This window comes from Geotrypetes seraphini, chromosome 15 (genome assembly GCF_902459505.1).
Source record: "Geotrypetes seraphini chromosome 15, aGeoSer1.1, whole genome shotgun sequence".
Lineage (NCBI taxonomy): Eukaryota > Metazoa > Chordata > Amphibia > Gymnophiona > Dermophiidae > Geotrypetes > Geotrypetes seraphini.
Genome location: NC_047098.1, coordinates 38,149,258 through 38,166,050, shown reverse-complemented (window position 1 = coordinate 38,166,050; position 16,793 = coordinate 38,149,258). Strand labels below are relative to the sequence as shown.

The 16,793-nt window shown below is 45.0% G+C and overlaps 1 protein-coding gene across 1 annotated transcript in view; it reads left to right on the top strand.

Annotated features, from left to right (window-relative positions):
- The window catches only part of LOC117349393 (transient receptor potential cation channel subfamily V member 3-like), a 114,265-nt gene extending 98,983 nt beyond the window's left edge, over nt 1–15,282 (top strand). The window contains exons 19-22 of the mRNA XM_033922818.1: nt 5,217–5,353; nt 7,187–7,269; nt 9,121–9,172; nt 14,513–15,282. Coding sequence (XP_033778709.1) covers nt 5,217–5,353; nt 7,187–7,269; nt 9,121–9,155 — 255 coding nt within the window. The 3' untranslated portion in view covers nt 9,156–9,172; nt 14,513–15,282. The remainder of the gene's footprint in view (nt 1–5,216; nt 5,354–7,186; nt 7,270–9,120; nt 9,173–14,512) is intronic.
- The last annotated feature ends 1,511 nt before the right edge of the window (nt 15,283–16,793 follow it).

Genomic DNA, 16,793 nt, shown 5'->3' with positions numbered 1-16,793 from the left:
TTAAAGGTACGGGGAAGGGGGATAGGGGTCGTGGGGTCGGCCGGGGGGTCACGGGTCGGCAGGGGGGGCGATCAGGGTTTCTGGGGGGGGCGGTTGTTGGGGGGAGGGGGGTTGTGTAAAGGGCAGGAGGGCCTGGGATCCCTCCTGCCCATATTGTAGTGGGGGGGTGGGGAGTAGGGGGTTGCCGGGGCCAGGAGGGCTAGGGCTCCCTCCTGGCCTGTTCGTTTAGGTGGAAGGGTCGCCGGGGCCAGGAGAGGTTGGGCTGTCTCCTGGCCCGTTCGTGTAGGTGGGATGATTGCCAGGACAAGAGGGCTTGGGCTCCCTCTTGCCCCGATGTTGTCGGGGGTGCCGCGGGTGCCCGGGGCAGGAGAGCTTGGGTTCCCTCCTGCCCGACCATAATCGTGGGGGGTTAGCAATCGCGGGGCAGGAATGCTTGAGCACCCTCTTGCCCCAATGTTGTTGGGAAGGGGGCCGCAGTTCGACGGGGCAAGAGGGCTTGGGCTCCCTCTTGCCCCGACGTTGTCGGGAGGGGGGGGTGATGTATCGCAGCAGGAGAGATTGGGCATCTCTCCTGCCGCGATGGTTGTGGTGGGTAGGTTGCCGGGCCGCTGAACTGATGGCACCAGCGGCCATCAGCTCAGCGGCCCCTTTTTCGGCACTTAGACCTGGTTTGACTTCGTCTAAGTCAAAAAGGTCTAAGTGCCGACTAGGCAACCTGTAAATGTTTTGGTTATACCTGTTGTACGCCTAGGTGTAGGTCGGCCCCCTCCCGCCCACCGCCCGCACTTTCCCCTCCTCTAAACACGCCTCTTTTCTCTCTGTGCGTCTAGAGGCAGGGGAAAGGCCTAAGTTGGTTTTAGATACGTCTAAAAACCAGCTTTGGTTATGGGTACTTGGACGATCAGGCTTTTTGATCGTCTAAGTAGCCATTTAGGATACTTTTTAGACGTTTTTTGTTTTTTTTTTATTATGAACCCCATAGCGCTGAAGACAAATCTACCTGGAAAAGCCTCTTGAAAGAATACAAACTACAGTATAATTTCGTTATAACAGACTCACTTATAACGGAACCTCGCCTATAGCAGATGAGGTCCTGCTGATCCCGGCCGAGTGCCATTATAAACATACAGAAAATCATCGGATATAGCGGACTTGCATATAACGAACTTTCGGATATAACAGACAACCAATTTGGTCCCCAGAACCGCTTTTAGCTGTAGTTTTATTCGGCTATAATGGACATGCAGGCTCCGCTGGTGATATAGTATCAAGATGCAGTCCAGACAAAAAACTGACAAAGTATTTTTCTTTCCAGTACAGTGTTATGGTTTGCAATTATTTCGGGCCATACCAGTGTTTTGCTGAGTTTTGTTATTGATGTTGCTAATATGCTTGTGCAGTAACTGTTTTACATTGTTCAAGTTGCCCTAAATAAAATTTTCAAAAAATGCAACTCTGGATATAACGGACTCTGGATATAATGGACCATTTTTCCAGGTCCCTTGAAGTCCGTTATAACGAGATTACACTTTAGTGACACTCGAAACATAAAAGGTACATTTCACAAACCTAATATCCAAGATACCAAGCAGATCAAAGGCCATTTTCTCACTGTCAGAAAACTTGTCCTCCTCCCAAGGATCACACCACAAACAACAATCAAGATCCCTCTCAAATTTCTTCCACTAAAAGATATCAAAGATACGAGAAGCCCTAGACTGAGAAGCCAAAGCTCTGCCAAGCATCCCCAAAACTATACAACACAACAACCAACGCAAGATATAAACTCTAAACAGCTTCAAACCCGTTTCTATTGATGATCTAAAAAGTACAATAGTCTCTCTACACCCCACATCCTCAATCCTGGAACCATGCCCATCCACCACACTTCTTTCCTGAATTCCATCTTATCTCTAATTAATGAGTCCCTATGAACAGGCATAATACCATAGAGCTAGAAATCTGCTGCAGTAAGACCACTCCTAAAAAAAACCCCACCATGGACCCGGACAATCCAAGCTGTTATAGACCTGTCTCAAACCTCCCTTTTGTCTCAAAAATTCTAGAAAAGATAATTCTCACACAACTGCGAGACTTCATGGAAACAAACACCACCCTCTCCAACTTCTAATCAGGATTCAGGAAGCACCACAGCACAGAAATGGTGCTTCTAGACATCGTAGATGACTGCTGGAAAATCCTCGATGAGAGAAGATGCATTGCTGGTACTATTAGAACTAAGTGCTGCCTTCGATACTATCGATCACTCACTTCTATCTAGACTACACTATCGGGATCCATGATGTCGCACTAGCATGGTTCTTCTCCTTCTTAAACAAAAGATCTCAGAAAGTACTACTGGGACCCTCCTGTAGAGAACCAAAACTTCTCTGCTACAGAGTGCCCCAGGTTGCATTGTTATCCCCACTCCTCTTCGATCTGTATATCAAACCATTACTCAACATCACAGAAAAATACCAAATCAAAATCCACTCATATGCGGATGACATACAGCTCTACCTCTCCCTAGGTCAACACCAAGGCACACAGATCAAAACCCTGCTGCCTAACTGAAATAAAGAACTGGATGACTGCAAATAAACTACAGCTCAACGTGTCAAAAACTGAACTTCTCTGGATACACAATGATACCTGTGCATACCCCTGCCCATCCCTTTCCTGGGGAAATGACACCTTTACAGCCAAAGACAACGTCTGTAGCCTAGGAGTGATTCTCGACTCAAAACTATTGCTCTCAGATCATGTATCAAAATTATTGTCTTCATCTTTCTATTACCTCCATCAGCTAAAGTGCATCCATACTTACTTTCAGAAAGCAATTTTGCCCAACTACTTTATGCGTTCGTATTATCCTGCTTAGATTACTGCAACGTAGAGAATGACACGGTGACAAAATTCATCACCGTTCCCGTCCCCGTGGATAACCGCGGGAAACCATCTTCATGTCATTCTTTAAGGAGAGAGGGAAGAATCAGAGTATAATTGGGCACAACCACTGACCCACAAGCTTTGCTTTGAAGAATGCTGGTGTAGAAGGACTGAGGTTGAAATAGACACTAGAAAATGACATGGGATTATTTCCCGCGGTTATCCGCGGGGACGGGAACGGTGATGAATTTTGTCACCGTGTCATTCTCTACTGCAACGTGCTACTAGTGGACTTACCCGCAAAAACCCTTGCCAGTCTCCAAGGTGTGCAAAACACTGCAGACTCCTGAAAAACCTGGGCTTCTGCAACCATGTCATCCCTGCACTAATATCCATGCATTAGCTGCCTATCCAAAAATGATGCACCTTTAAAGCCTTGGTTTAAGCCTTCAAGACATTCCACAAGATGACACCAAACTACATAGCATCAAAACTACATGTCCCCAACTAATCATTGAGATCCCAAGCAGAAAAATGGCTGATCCTACCACCTGGCCTTTCACTCACATCTGAAACAGCCTGAAAACGCTCTTATTCACATTACATACCTAGACTATGGCACATCGTCCCCCCATCAATTAGATCATTAGTCTATAGAACTTCAGGAAGGCCGTGAAAATCTTCCTCTTTACAAATCCAGCTCCTTAATGACTTGCGTCTGCACCCCCGGCTGATGGATCTCAAAGGCACCGCCTAATACACCAAACGGACTCTCACTAAAACTCATATGCCACCGCAAATATAACTTGAATTACTACCAAACTTACAAATCACTCTAAAAAAAAATCAAATTGTACTATATTCTAAAAACCAAATTCATTCCCAAAAAACTTATCTGTGATACCCACCGGATCAAAAATTGCCATACTTCAACGATGCACACACCTGCAAAGCAAAAGCTATTTTACCTCTGTTATGCTATGTCTCTACTGTAAATGCTGAAATTTAAACCCCCCCTATGTCCGCAAATGCTGTATTTCCCACTAAATTTGGCCTGCTTATACTGTGAATGTATTCTTGTAACCCATTCTGGGCTCCTTTAGGAAGACGGGCTGGCTAAATAAATAAATGAATGTCTTGGGGGGGGGGGCAGGGGTGAGATTCCAGACTGCAGGGAACCTTGTCCACAAAAAAAAAAAAAAATCCCAGCTTTTCTTTTGCCAGTTTTAAGGATTTAAACTGCAAATGAAATATCTGCTATTTAACAGGATAAAAATCATATCCTGTGTGGAGCCATAACTGCAAAACCGTAAATATTTGTGAGGTCTGTTTAGAACACCATGTTGAAAGCTGAATTATGAATGCTGTCTAAGTGGTGATGACCATCCTTCAATAATTGACTATACCCCTATTCATTTTATCTGTGATAACTTCCCAAAATTCTCACTTGGCTACTTCTATAAAACAAGATAATCCACTTAAACCTTTTTACATGAACTGCACACAAAGTCTTTAGCATGCCAAGTCACATATCAAAAAGCTCAAAAACGTAGCTGGCAGCGAACGCCCAAGCTGTTAGCAACAAAGTTCCACAACACGGGACTGCCCTGCATAGCTGGAAGAAAGCAGCCAGGTGTCCAGTAGTGATAGAGATGATGGGATGAAGTAGCAGAAGAGTGTTGAAGCCGTAAGATTACCATGTTGCTCCAGAAAAAAAAGGGCGGATAGAGATGTCTCAATCTGTCCTCCTTACTTAGCACATAGGAAGTCTTCTTTCTATAATCCTCTTTGTAGTATTTCACAGGGAGCTATCAGCCTCCTTCCTGGCTCTGGAGGGGTGGTTCTCTGAGTGGGAATCTTCATTGGGGTTAGCCCTTGGATAGTGAGTGGATCTAGTTGGGGAAGGTGTGGGGGGGGGGGATCAGTGCATGAAGGCTTTCTCTGCTCACCCAGGTTCCTGGGGTAGGGTTGGGACCATATTTCCTCTCCCTTGCTCTGGTGCACTCCTTCTTATACTCTGACATCCAGTTTCACCTTCTGGTATAGTCACTGTTGCCTATGGGCAGCTCAGCAAAGATGGCATCCCTCAGCTGAAAATGCCCTTTTTCACATGATGATCTGAGGTGATTGCCCTCTTCTGCTATCCTGAAGTTGGCATTGCCTGAGATCCTGAAGGGAAAAAGAAGAGAATCTCATATTTTGGAGAGATGGCAACTGCAGAAAGACATGTAACTTTTGTTACTACTTAAAAGGCATGAGCCCCTTCCTCTGATGGTCTATTGGTGACTATTGCAGTGAATGTAACCCATTTCTCTTCTAAATTCCAGAGAGCCATGACTATACTGGACACGGAAAAGGTTTTACCAAAGTCCCTGGTAAAATGGCTTCTGAAGGAGAGGATTACATCAAACACTAAAGTTGGAGTTACCCCCTTTGGGCAGGATGACAGAAGAACTTGCCTAAGGTGGACAGGTTTAGTTTTCATTGTGTAACTTTAAGATGGTGGTTGTTTAAGCAGTGAAGTGGTGCTAGAGTCAAAATGAAATGCAAATTCAGTTTTGAATTGAGTGTTCAGAAGCCATCAGAAAGGAGACACTCGATGAAGTTACAGGAAAATACTTTTAAATCCAATAGGAGGAAATATTTTTTCACTCAGTTAAGCTCTGGAACGTATTGCCAGAGGTTATGGTAAGAGTAGATAGCGTAGCTGGTTTTAAAAAGGGTTTGGACAATTTCCTGGAGGAAAAGTCCATAGTCTGTTATTGAGAAAGACATGGAGGAAGCCACTGCTTTGGATCGGTAGCATAGAATGTTGCTACTCCTTGGGTTTTGGCCAGGTACTAGGGACCTGGATTGGCCACAGTGAGAATGAGCTCCTAGGCTTGATGGACCATTGGTCTCATCCAGTAAGGCTATTCTTATGTTCTTAATCAACCCTCCTCATCTTCACTGCTTGTCCCATATTGCAGTCTGGCCCTGGAGTAGCAGCTGCAATACAGGTGTAGCCTCCGGTCCATTTGTGTGCCCTTTGACAAATAGTGTCTACTGATGGACTCTGAGTCATCCCCAGGTATGAAGGAATAAACTGTGAGACAGTGATTTTCCCTCTTTCTGGAAATCTGGATCCGAGGACCTACTACTACTATTAATTATTTCTATAGTGCTACCAGACGTACGCAGCACTGTACAGAGTCACAAAGAGGACAGTCCCTGCTCGAAAGAGCTTACAATCTAAACAGACAAACAGGATGTCATTGATACAGTTAAGGGGAAATGTTAATCTGCCGGCTGGTTTGGTGGGCTATTGGGAGTAGGGTTATAGATTGAAGGCTATATCAAAAAGGTGGGTTTTCAGTCTGCTTTTAAACAAGGGAAGGGGCTTGGTGGACCTGTGTGAGCTTTCAGATGTTCTGTATGATATCCTATTCATCCACCTCAGCAAGAGTATAGAAATACCTCAGACACTCCACGTTATCTCAAGTACAGTGCAATTCAATAACCGAACATTACTTAGGTATACTACTACTAATATTTATCGTTTCTATAGCACTGAAAGGTGTACGCAGCGCTGTTCATTTAACATTCAATAGATGGTCCCTGCTCAGAAGAGCATACAATCTAATTTGGACAGACAGGACATCTCAGGGTTGGGGAGTTTCTGGTAGAAGGAATGATACAATGGGTTAAGGTATCTGACAATAAGTTGTCAAAAATGTGGGCTTTTAGCTTGGATTTGAATACGGAGCATGACATATTGACTCTGGCATATTTCCTTTGAAATAGAACTGCATACATATAAAACAGAATTTACATACAGGTGAAATCATTTAAATCAAAAGATGATGCACAGGGAAGGGGAAGGCCTGACATTTTGCAGTGGCAGGCCTGCGAGCAGGAGGGACTGGCATCCCTCCTGTTCTCTACTGCGCCAACATGTACAGGGAGGTTCGGGGTATGTGTAGAGAGGAGTAGGCATCCTTCCTGCCAAAATGTTTTTTTAGGAAGGGGAGGGGGTAAGTTGGGGAGGGGAGATGGCGGGGGAGTGGGGGGGGGGGGGCAGTTCAGTGGCCCTGGTATTTCTCATGCTGACATGCTCAGTCGCCTGAATATGAATCCTGAATTAGACAGGATTTTGGTAAGTGGACTAAGGGCAGGCCCTATCATGGGAATCACTTCCAGTCTTCTCAGACCAGAAACTATAGACTCCTTTCTAGCTGCTTACAGTAAAGAAAAGAAACAAAGAAAGAATCAGGAATTCAAAACATATTAATATGCCTTTTCTCCTCAATACATTCAGGGTAAATGAAGTGCACTGGGAATACTGGCGTGAGAAATTGAGAAGCATCAACGAAGATCCTGGAACAATAGATAATATGGAAGGTAGATGAATGTTTTATGTGGAGAGGCATTTTTGATTCTAAGTCTGAGTTTTGACGTCTTGGGAAAAACATCTAAAAATCCAGTAGAGAAATGACCATTTTCAAAAATGTCTTATTTATTTTCAAAAATGACCATTCATAAATGAGTCACTGTGCTTTCCTCAGTAAAACTTTTACTGAGGAAAGAACAGCAACTCATTTATCAATGGAGAACAACTGAACCAACTGGGTTAAATAAAGAGGTTGAGTGGTTTACCCTATATATGGAGTTTGAAAACCTGAAGCGGCTTCAGCTCCTTAGGATGCCTATATGGTGAAACGCAAGATTGTGTTGAGCTGGCTGAATATCATTTTGTCATCAATGATGAAATTAAAGTGATTTGATTTTATCTACACAGGAGTTAAGTCCAAGCAGCGTGAGATTTTCAAAGACATTTTGAAATAATGGACTTTGAAGGGTTGAATACTGAGGGACTGATAGTCCAGGTTTTCTAAGTAGCAATATGTTGTTGTATGATGAAATGTGGGATGTTTTATGGATTGTAAGAGTGGGGAAACAAGCATATTTATAAAATACAAAAAAGTATTTATGGTAGTAAGGGGAAATATTTAATAAATAGACTTTATATATTAAATTCATATATGAGTTAGCTGCTTCTGTTTTTTGTAAGAGATAAAAAAAAATCTATGGTACACGTCTCACCATAACCTGTTTATATTGTATGGTGAGTCCTCCAAAACTCACCCAAAACTTAGGGCTCCTTTTATCAAGCCGCGCTAGCGCGGTTAACTCAGTGCCTTAGGTCCCTCCTGGGGGCGGGGCCTTGGGCACATGGTCGGGTTGGGCCCATGTGCCTCAGGCCCCGCCCCCAGGAGGGATCTAAGGCTCCCGGGTCTATTCTGATTGGCCCAGGCGCCTTAGGCCCCACCAGTAGGCGGAGCTTTGGGACGGATGGGCCAATCCGGCCTCATTCCGTCGTTGGCTGCCTGCCGGACAGGCGGGTTTGGCTTCCGTCTGTCCGGCCAACTACACAAAGGTACGGGGAAGGCGGGTGGGGGTGTCGTGGGGGTCGGCCAGGGGGGTCGCGGGTTTGGGCTCCCTCCTGGCCCGATATTGTCGGGGAGTTGGGGAGTCGGCGGGGCAAGAGGGCTTGGGCTCCCTTTTGCCGCGATCGTGTCGGGGGGGGCAAGAGGGCTTGAGCTCCCTCTTGCCCCGATCGTGTCGGGGGTGCCGCGGTTGGCTGGGGCAAGAGGGCTTGAGCTCCCTCTTGCCCTGATCGTGTCGGGGGTGCCGCGGTTGGCTGGGGCAAGAGGACGGGAGTGCGTGCGAGCGGTCCTTCGGGGTGGGGGTGCGAGCGGTCTTGCGTTGGGGTGAATCGGACGTCGGGGGGGGATCAGGTTTTCAGGGTGGGGACAGGACTTCAAGGGGGAGAGGAGAGTCGGGGCGGGCGAAAGGAGAGTCGGGGTGGCCAGAGGAGAGTCGGGGCGGGCGAAAGGAGAGTCGGGCGGCGACGGGAGAGTCGGGCAGCATGCGCGGTATACGGGTGTGCGCGGTATATAAAAATTTCTGTACATAGATTTGTGTTTTCCGCGCGCTATACCCTTTGTGCGCGTTTTACACGGGTGCGCGTTATCTACGTGAAAATACGGTAATTAGCTAGTTCCCAAAGTTACTAGCTAAACCCCTTAGTGGTTAACTAGTACATTCAAACTAATGCATGCTGGAGCAGTGTCACCTTTTATCACATGGTAGAGGGTCTCATGTGCATTGCCCCCTGAAAACTTCACCCTTCATCAGTGAACACTGTGGCACTAATCTTTCCATTTTTCTGTTCCTTTCTTTTGTTTTTAGAACTTTCTTATTCTGCCTCACAGCTCAATGCATAGTTTGGTAAGACCCTGTGGTAAGATTTCATTCATAATAAACTATTCTGTTCTAGGAACTGGTTGTTTTGGTAAGAGATTGTTGATCCACCTGCAACTTTAAAGCTTTTTATGAGTATTATTAGGTTTACAGGCAGTCCCCTGGAATAAGAACGAGTTGCATTTTTAAAGCTGTTCTTAAGTAGGATTTGTATATAACTCAGAATTTGTAGATTTTAAGATTCTTGCTGCTTACCACTGCTCCCAGCTGACAAAAGGACCAACTGTCCCTACTAGTGTTCCCTCTAAGGTACAAAATCAACAAAATAGCAAAACTTCCAGTGATGTGACTAAGAACTTCCACTGTGGGATGTCAGATTGACCACATAGAGTAATGTAACTCCTGTCAACTCTTCACTCATCCCAGATATTTTTTTCATAATTTAAATTTTCTACTTGTTTTGTGCATTTTTTGCATTCTGTACATTTTTCGATTCTAATATAACTAGAATAAATTATGTAGTAAAAATAACTTAGCTTTTTTTTTGGTCGTAAATATTATTTAGATCATGCTGTATATATTTTCTCCAGCGTTGAACAAAACGCTCCCCTCTGCCAACACGTTTTGCCACACTTTATCAAGGCTGGGGGCACTGCCTAGCTGAGTATTCCTGTTTATTATGCCAACCGGCATCTGAAGCCGACATAATAAACAGGAATACTCGGCTATGCAGTGCCCCCAGCCTTGATAAAGTGTGGCAAAACGCGTTGGCAGAGGGGAGCGTTTGGTTCAACGCTGGAGAAAATATATACAGCATGATTTAAATAATATTTACGAACAAAAAAAAGCTAAGTTATTTTTACTACATAATTTATTCTAGCTATATAAGAATCGAAAAATGTACAGAATGCAAAAAATGCACAAAAAAAGTAGAAAATTTAAATTATGAAAAAAATATTTTGGGATGAGTGAAGAGTTGACAGGCCTAAGAGTTACATTACTCTATATCAGGGGTGCCCACACTTTTTGGGCTTGCGAGCTACTTTTAAAATGACCAAGTCAAAATGATCTACCAACAATAAAATTTTAAAAAAACACAACGCACACTGTACGCATAGAAAATGTTAATTATCATTCCTATTCCAGGGTTTTTCAAAGAGGTCAAAGCAGATGACTCTATGCACTATCACCTCAGTAACAACCATACAAAAATAGACAAATATACCCCCCTCCCTTTTTACTAAACCACGATAGCAGTTTTTAGAGCGCAGGGAGCTGCGCTGAATGCCCAGCGCTGCTCTCGACACTCATAGGCTCCCTGCGCTAAAAAACTCTATTGCGGTTTAGTAAAAGGGGACCTTAGTGTAAAATATAGACAGCAGATATAAATTGAGACACATTTCGATCACTAAATTTAAAATAAAATCATTTTTCCTACCTTGTCTGGTGATTTCATGAGTCTCTGGTTGCACTTTCTTCTTCTGACTGTGCATCCAGTCTTTCTTCCCTTCTTTCAGCCTGTATGCTTCCTCTCCTCCAGACCTCATTCCCTCCCCCAACTTTTCCTTCCTCTCTCCCTGCCCTTTCTTTCTCTCTGCCTCCCTTTCCTTTTTTTCTGTTTCTCTTCTTTCCTTCTGTCTCCCTGCCTGCCCTTTTTCTTTCTTTCTCCCTGCCCTCCCCCAAGACACTGCCACTGCCATCGGGGACCCAAACTGCCATCGGGGACCAGGACCCAAACCGCCACCAATAACAGGCCCGAAAGCCGACGCCAATAACACGCCCAAAAGCCGACGCCGCCCCAACCTCTCCCTGCTTCGGCCGACCAGCATCGCGAGGAACTGTTGGGGGAAATGCTGCCGGGTCCTGCCTTCGCGGAAACAGAAAGTAGGCAGGACCCGGCAGCAAGAAGAGGAAATGCTTCACTAACCTGTCTCCCGCCTTAGCCCGTAGCGAACGCTTGCTTCAGGGCTCTCAACATGTGCGTGCAGGCTTCCCTTCTCCCCCCCCTCCCCCTCCCCGGGCATAACTTCCGGTTTCGGAGGGAAGAGAAGAGAAGCCTGCACGCACACGTTAGAGCCCGGAGCATAAGTTCGCTAGGGGCTGAAATCTCCAAGCCGGTTTTTTTTAATGTTCAGCAGCGGCAGATGACAGCTGGGCGGACCGCCCAGCTAAAAGGCCCTAGGGAGAACACTGGAGAGGAAGGCTGATCGGCCTGTAGACCAGGACGGCAACACGAGTGCGATCGACTCGAGTTGCCTTCCTGAGCTACTGGTCGATCGCGATCGACGCGTTGGGCACCCCTGCTCTATATGGTCAATCTGACATCCCACAGTGGAAGTTCTTAGTCACATCACTGGAAGTTTTGCTATTTTGTTGATTTTGATTTTGAACACTATTGAATACTTGTGAGGATCCCTCTAAGGTACAGCATGCACAACCATACACTGATTTTAATGTGACCATGAATCATTCCTGAATCTGCTACAGGAAAAGTCTATGCCACTGGAAATACTGCTTAGTGAAATCAAATGAAGCCGTGACCACGTTCTTAAGTACGAGTCATTCTTACAGTAAGTTGGGCGTCTGTAACTCGGGAACTGCCTGTAATTATAACTTTTGTAATCTTTAGTTTTGGAATAACAAAAGATTATATTTTATCTTTTAATGTGCCGTACTCCATCTTGAATTGATAAGGGTAAGCAGATTATAAGTACCTCAAATTAAATTAAATTTTGTCCATGCTGAGCACAGTGCAGTGGATATTTTCAAGAGAAAAGTGGAAAGCCATTTCCATTCATGGAAATAGGATCTTTGAAAATTGTCTACCCTGTGTATGGGTAAATGCCGGCATGTAGTTTCACAACACAAAGATAGAGCGGAATTGTCCCAATCAGAATGATGCGCACAAAGAGAGTGTCCTTCAACTGATCTGATGAATTCAAATGCCTTTATTCATCCAAAGTTTCATAAATATATCCATGGACTCAATGACCTTTTTATGTAGTTTCACAAAGCATGCACTTTTTCTTGCATTCAATAGAGCAGGGGTAGGGAACTCTGGTCCTCGAAAGCTGTATTCCAGTCGGGTTTTTAGGATTTCCCCAATGAATATGCATGAGATCTATGTGCATGCACTGCTTTCAATGCATATTCATTGGGGAAATCCTGAAAACCCGACTGGCATACGGCTCTCGAGGACCGGAGTTCCCTACCCCTGCAATTGAGGCATTATTGCTCTGTGATTAGGACAGGGATTCTAACAATGCACATATTTGCGTATTTTCAAAAGCACATATTACTTTAGGGCTCCTTTTACAAAGCCGCAGTAGAGGTTTCTACCGTAGGCCGATGAGGAATTCTACGAGCCTCGGAGCATTTACCTTGCCATCCCGCGGTAGAGACCTCTGCTGCGGCTTTATAAAAGCCAGTGTTAGTTAGCAAATTTCCCATGAGAAATGAAGGTGCAACTAATTGTCCCCCCCCTCTTTTATGAACGCGTAGGGCAGGTTTTAGCGCCAGCAGTGGCGGTAACTGCTCTGACTCTCGTAAGCATCGGAGCAGTTACCGCCACTGCCGGCGCTAAAACCGGAACTATGCGTTCGTACAAGAGGGCAGTATAGGTACTTGTTCCTTCAGCAGCATTTCCAATGGACTGTGCAATTCTTCTAGCTGTGAGAAAATTGGCAGTTGATGGTTACTTCATGCGCTGTTCTGGAGAGCTGAACTTCCTCCTTTACTAACTCAAAACTTTCAGCATTACCTTAATCTTACACACCTTGGTAAGATCCTTCCATGATACAGCCACATAGTGGGGTCCCTTTTGTGGGAATTTTAAAATGTATTTCTGTTACAAAGAATGCTCAAAGGTGCTTGTTTACCTTGTGCCCACCAAAGATTATTTATTGTTTTTTAATCATTTATATTCTGCATATCCATCCTACAATTCTATGTCGATTACAAATTATTCAGGTACTCAACCTCACTGTCCCGGCGGGCTCACACTCTATCTAACGTACCTGGGGCAATGGGGATTTAGTGACTTGCCCAGGGTCACAAGGAGCAGGGTGGGATTTGAACCCACAACCTCAGAGTGCCAAGGCTGTAGCTCTAACCACTGCACCACACACTCGCCAAGTATTTTAGTTATTGCTATCCATTTTCTCTGAGGTCTTTTGCCTTCCCTCTTATGCAATGGATGAAATGAGGAAGTTTGAAGTCCGCTTTTAGTAGTTGAAGTCCATCGGGTGACTTTCCCAGAGTTTACATTTTATTGTGAATACACATTGTTGTTCACCACATGGATCAGTTTTGACAGGGTGTGTGGTTGGCATGTTAAAAAAAAAAAAAATAATAATAATAATTGAGACGAAGGACATGGGTAGAAAAGGAAGCTTAGATACGTCAGTGCTTCTGCCTTTCAGTCTTTGATTAGAGATTCCAGTTAGAGAATGACACGGGGACAGGTTTCTGCATTAAACTGTGGTAAATCCACATGAACAGGAAAAAATTCAAGGCAAAACTTTTTACCACCCCACAGGAGTGGCAAAAAACCTTGCCTATTCCTTCCTCCCTTCCAGCAAAGCTATGTCGGGCTCTAGTCTGTAGGTGGGCCAGGGCTACCCTAGGACACCAGATAGGGAGTTCTGGACTGGCCTGGTCCAGGCTCCCACTTGTAGGGTTACCAGACATCCGGGAAAATCCAGACATGTTCTCTTTTTTAGAGGGCTGTCCGGGTTCCTGAATGGACTTTCCAAAACCTGGCAGTTTGTCCGGATTTTGGAAAGCCCCAATGAGCTCCAGATGCAACTAGAGGGCCTCTGAGCATTTACGAATGACATCACACACATGACATCACACAAGCTCCAGGCCCTCCAGACATGGCTGGAGCTGGTCGGGGAAGAGAGGAGGCTGTGGGGGGGTGGAGCTAGGGGCGGAATGGGGTGGAGTTAGGTATCCGGGGTTTTGAGGAAGAAAATATGGTAACCCTACCCACTGGACCACCAGAGTTTTGTCTAGGTTTGAAAGGTCCACCAGGGAATATTTTTAAGGGCAAAAGTGGGTGGTATTGGAAACCCATTTGGGGCAAGGTGGTTGGGTTGATGGGAGTGAAGGGGTGTCTCTCAACCAATGCTGCCTTAGACCTGGCAGTGTTTTTCCCAGTGTTATGCACACCTGACAGCTCTTTTTTTTTTTTCTCTTTCGGAGCATATTGCGAAGGTTTGAGTTGACCTCATGCATTTAAATGTGGTCTGGAGGTACACTAACGCCAGCGCTAATCTCCTTTAGCACAGGCATTAGGTATTGAGCATTGGCTCACATGTGTTTAGAAAGGAAATGGAAGTCTAGGATCTGAAAATCCCTTGTGTTTTTTGTGAAAAAGCACTATGCAGGCCTCTGTATAGCACAAGGACACCGCCTGGGACTCCTCCCACTGCATGAACCCCACTGCTGCTATTGGCTACTTTGAAGGACTCAAGCTCAGCCTAGAACAACAGCCAGAAGGGAAAAGGGGGTGTTGGAGAAGAGCATGCAAGTTAGAGAGAAGAGAGTCAGCTTCAAGAACTTACACAGGACCTGAGAAATCACAAGAAATAATTTGGACTTCATCGGCCCAAAAGAAATTGCACAGCCGTTGAATATTTTTACTACTATACCTCCCACAGTCAATGGAAGAGAGGAAAAACTGTCATAAACCTCTTTGGAGAAGAGAGGAGTGTACTATTCTAGAAGAAAGGAAAAAAAAGTTTTCTGTTCTTCTAATTTACACACAGAGGGAATCGAGAGGGTTATTTTATCATCTGTTTGGCATCCTATCTGAAAGCAGTAAGAGCTCCCATTGGGCCCCAAGAACCTGCTATATTATTATTGAACTGAACTGAATGTTTCCTTTGTCAGGCGTAGTAGTGTGACAACTAACTGACTGAAATCCTAGGACTTAAACTAGCATTTGCTATTTAAGAGGAGTACTACACTTCTCCCTCCGTATTCGCGGAGGTTAGGGGCAGAGCCAGCCCGCGAATATGGAAAATTTGCGGATAACTTTTGAGCCAACTCTGACCCACTCCACCTCCCTCCTGCATCCCGGACCTTACCTGATGGTGTAGCGGTGATGCGAGGCAGGAGCGATCTTCCTACACTCTTGCCCCATGCAGAGCCATCATCAAAAATGGCCGCCGTGAGTTCCCAATGTAGTCTCGTGAGACCACAGGAACTCAAAGCAGTCATTTTTGGTGACGGCTCTGGCCGGGGCAGGAGTGTAGGAAGATTGCTTCCGCCCTGCATCACCGCTAGATCACCAGGTAAGGTATGGGGAGGTCGGGGATGGAGCGACTTACTAGTGGGGAGCCTGGGCTAAAAAATCACGAATAATCAAAACCACGAGTGGTGAAACCGCAAATAGGGAGGGAGAAGTGTAGTTATCTTTATGTTTATATACTGCTTATTTCCCTTGCATAAATACTGTATTGCCTTGTTATTGCTGTTTTGGAGTTAAACCCCAGTATCTTTCAGTAAAGTTATTGTGAATTTTACACCTGCCTCTCTGTTTCATTTTTGTGTGAAACTGACAGAGAAATCATCTGAGCAGCTGTTATACCTATCTTGCTCCAGAACTAGGGTTGCCAGAGGACACCGGGCCCCGCCCCTTTCCACTCCCAGCTCTGCCCTGTTCCGCTTCCAACTCTGCCCCGTTCCACCTCCTAGCCTCGTCCCCACACAAACCTCTCCAAACCTCTCCAAGTTCTGCTTCACTTCATGCAGCCAGGCTCCCATACCTGCATACTCTACCTCCTGGCTCCACCCCCTGACATACCTCAGTCGCAGTACCTACTCAGAAATTCCATGTCAAAGCCTAAACATTGCCTGGCATTGAATTTCCAGGCATAACATCAGCAGTGGCCAGCTAAATGCTCAGCTGAATATTGACCGCCCCATGGTATACAACAATTTATTTATATGACTTGCTCTTCCTATGTGTATATGCACCTTCAAATGTTCTAGCCAGAATATTTCCATTTATCCATGTATGTTTATGCATATGTGCATAAATGCAGGTATTATAGAAACATAGCAGATAAGGACCAAATGGCCTATCCAGTCTGCCATCAATGCCATTCCTTCCTTTCCGCTTCAGGGAAGGTAAACAAGCTTTCATGTTTGAGATAATTTAATTGAATTTATGATAGACTGGATATTCAATCATGTGCTCATATAATGAATGTCTATTTATTTATTTATAAATAAGAACATAAGAATCACCTTACTGGGTCAAACCAATAGTCCATCAAGCCCAGTAGCCTGTTCTCACGGTGGCCAATCCAGGTCCCTAGTACCTGGCCAAAACCAAAGGAGTAGCAATATTCCATGCTACCAATGCATGGCAAGCAATGATTCCCCCCATGTCATTCTCAATAACAGACTATGGACTTTTCCTCCAGGAACTTGTCCAAACCTTTCATTACATGAGAACATCTATGTAGGTATTCTCCTTTATTTCTTTGTGACTGTATATAATTTACATGTGGAAAGAGAACAGTAGGGGGAGGTATACAGAGTTGCAGTCCCGGAGTGCACATCTGTGAGAAGGGGTAAAAATAAGGGGGTGGGACTTGTATATCGCTTTTTTCTATGGTTTTACATATTTTAGAGAGGTACTTATTTTG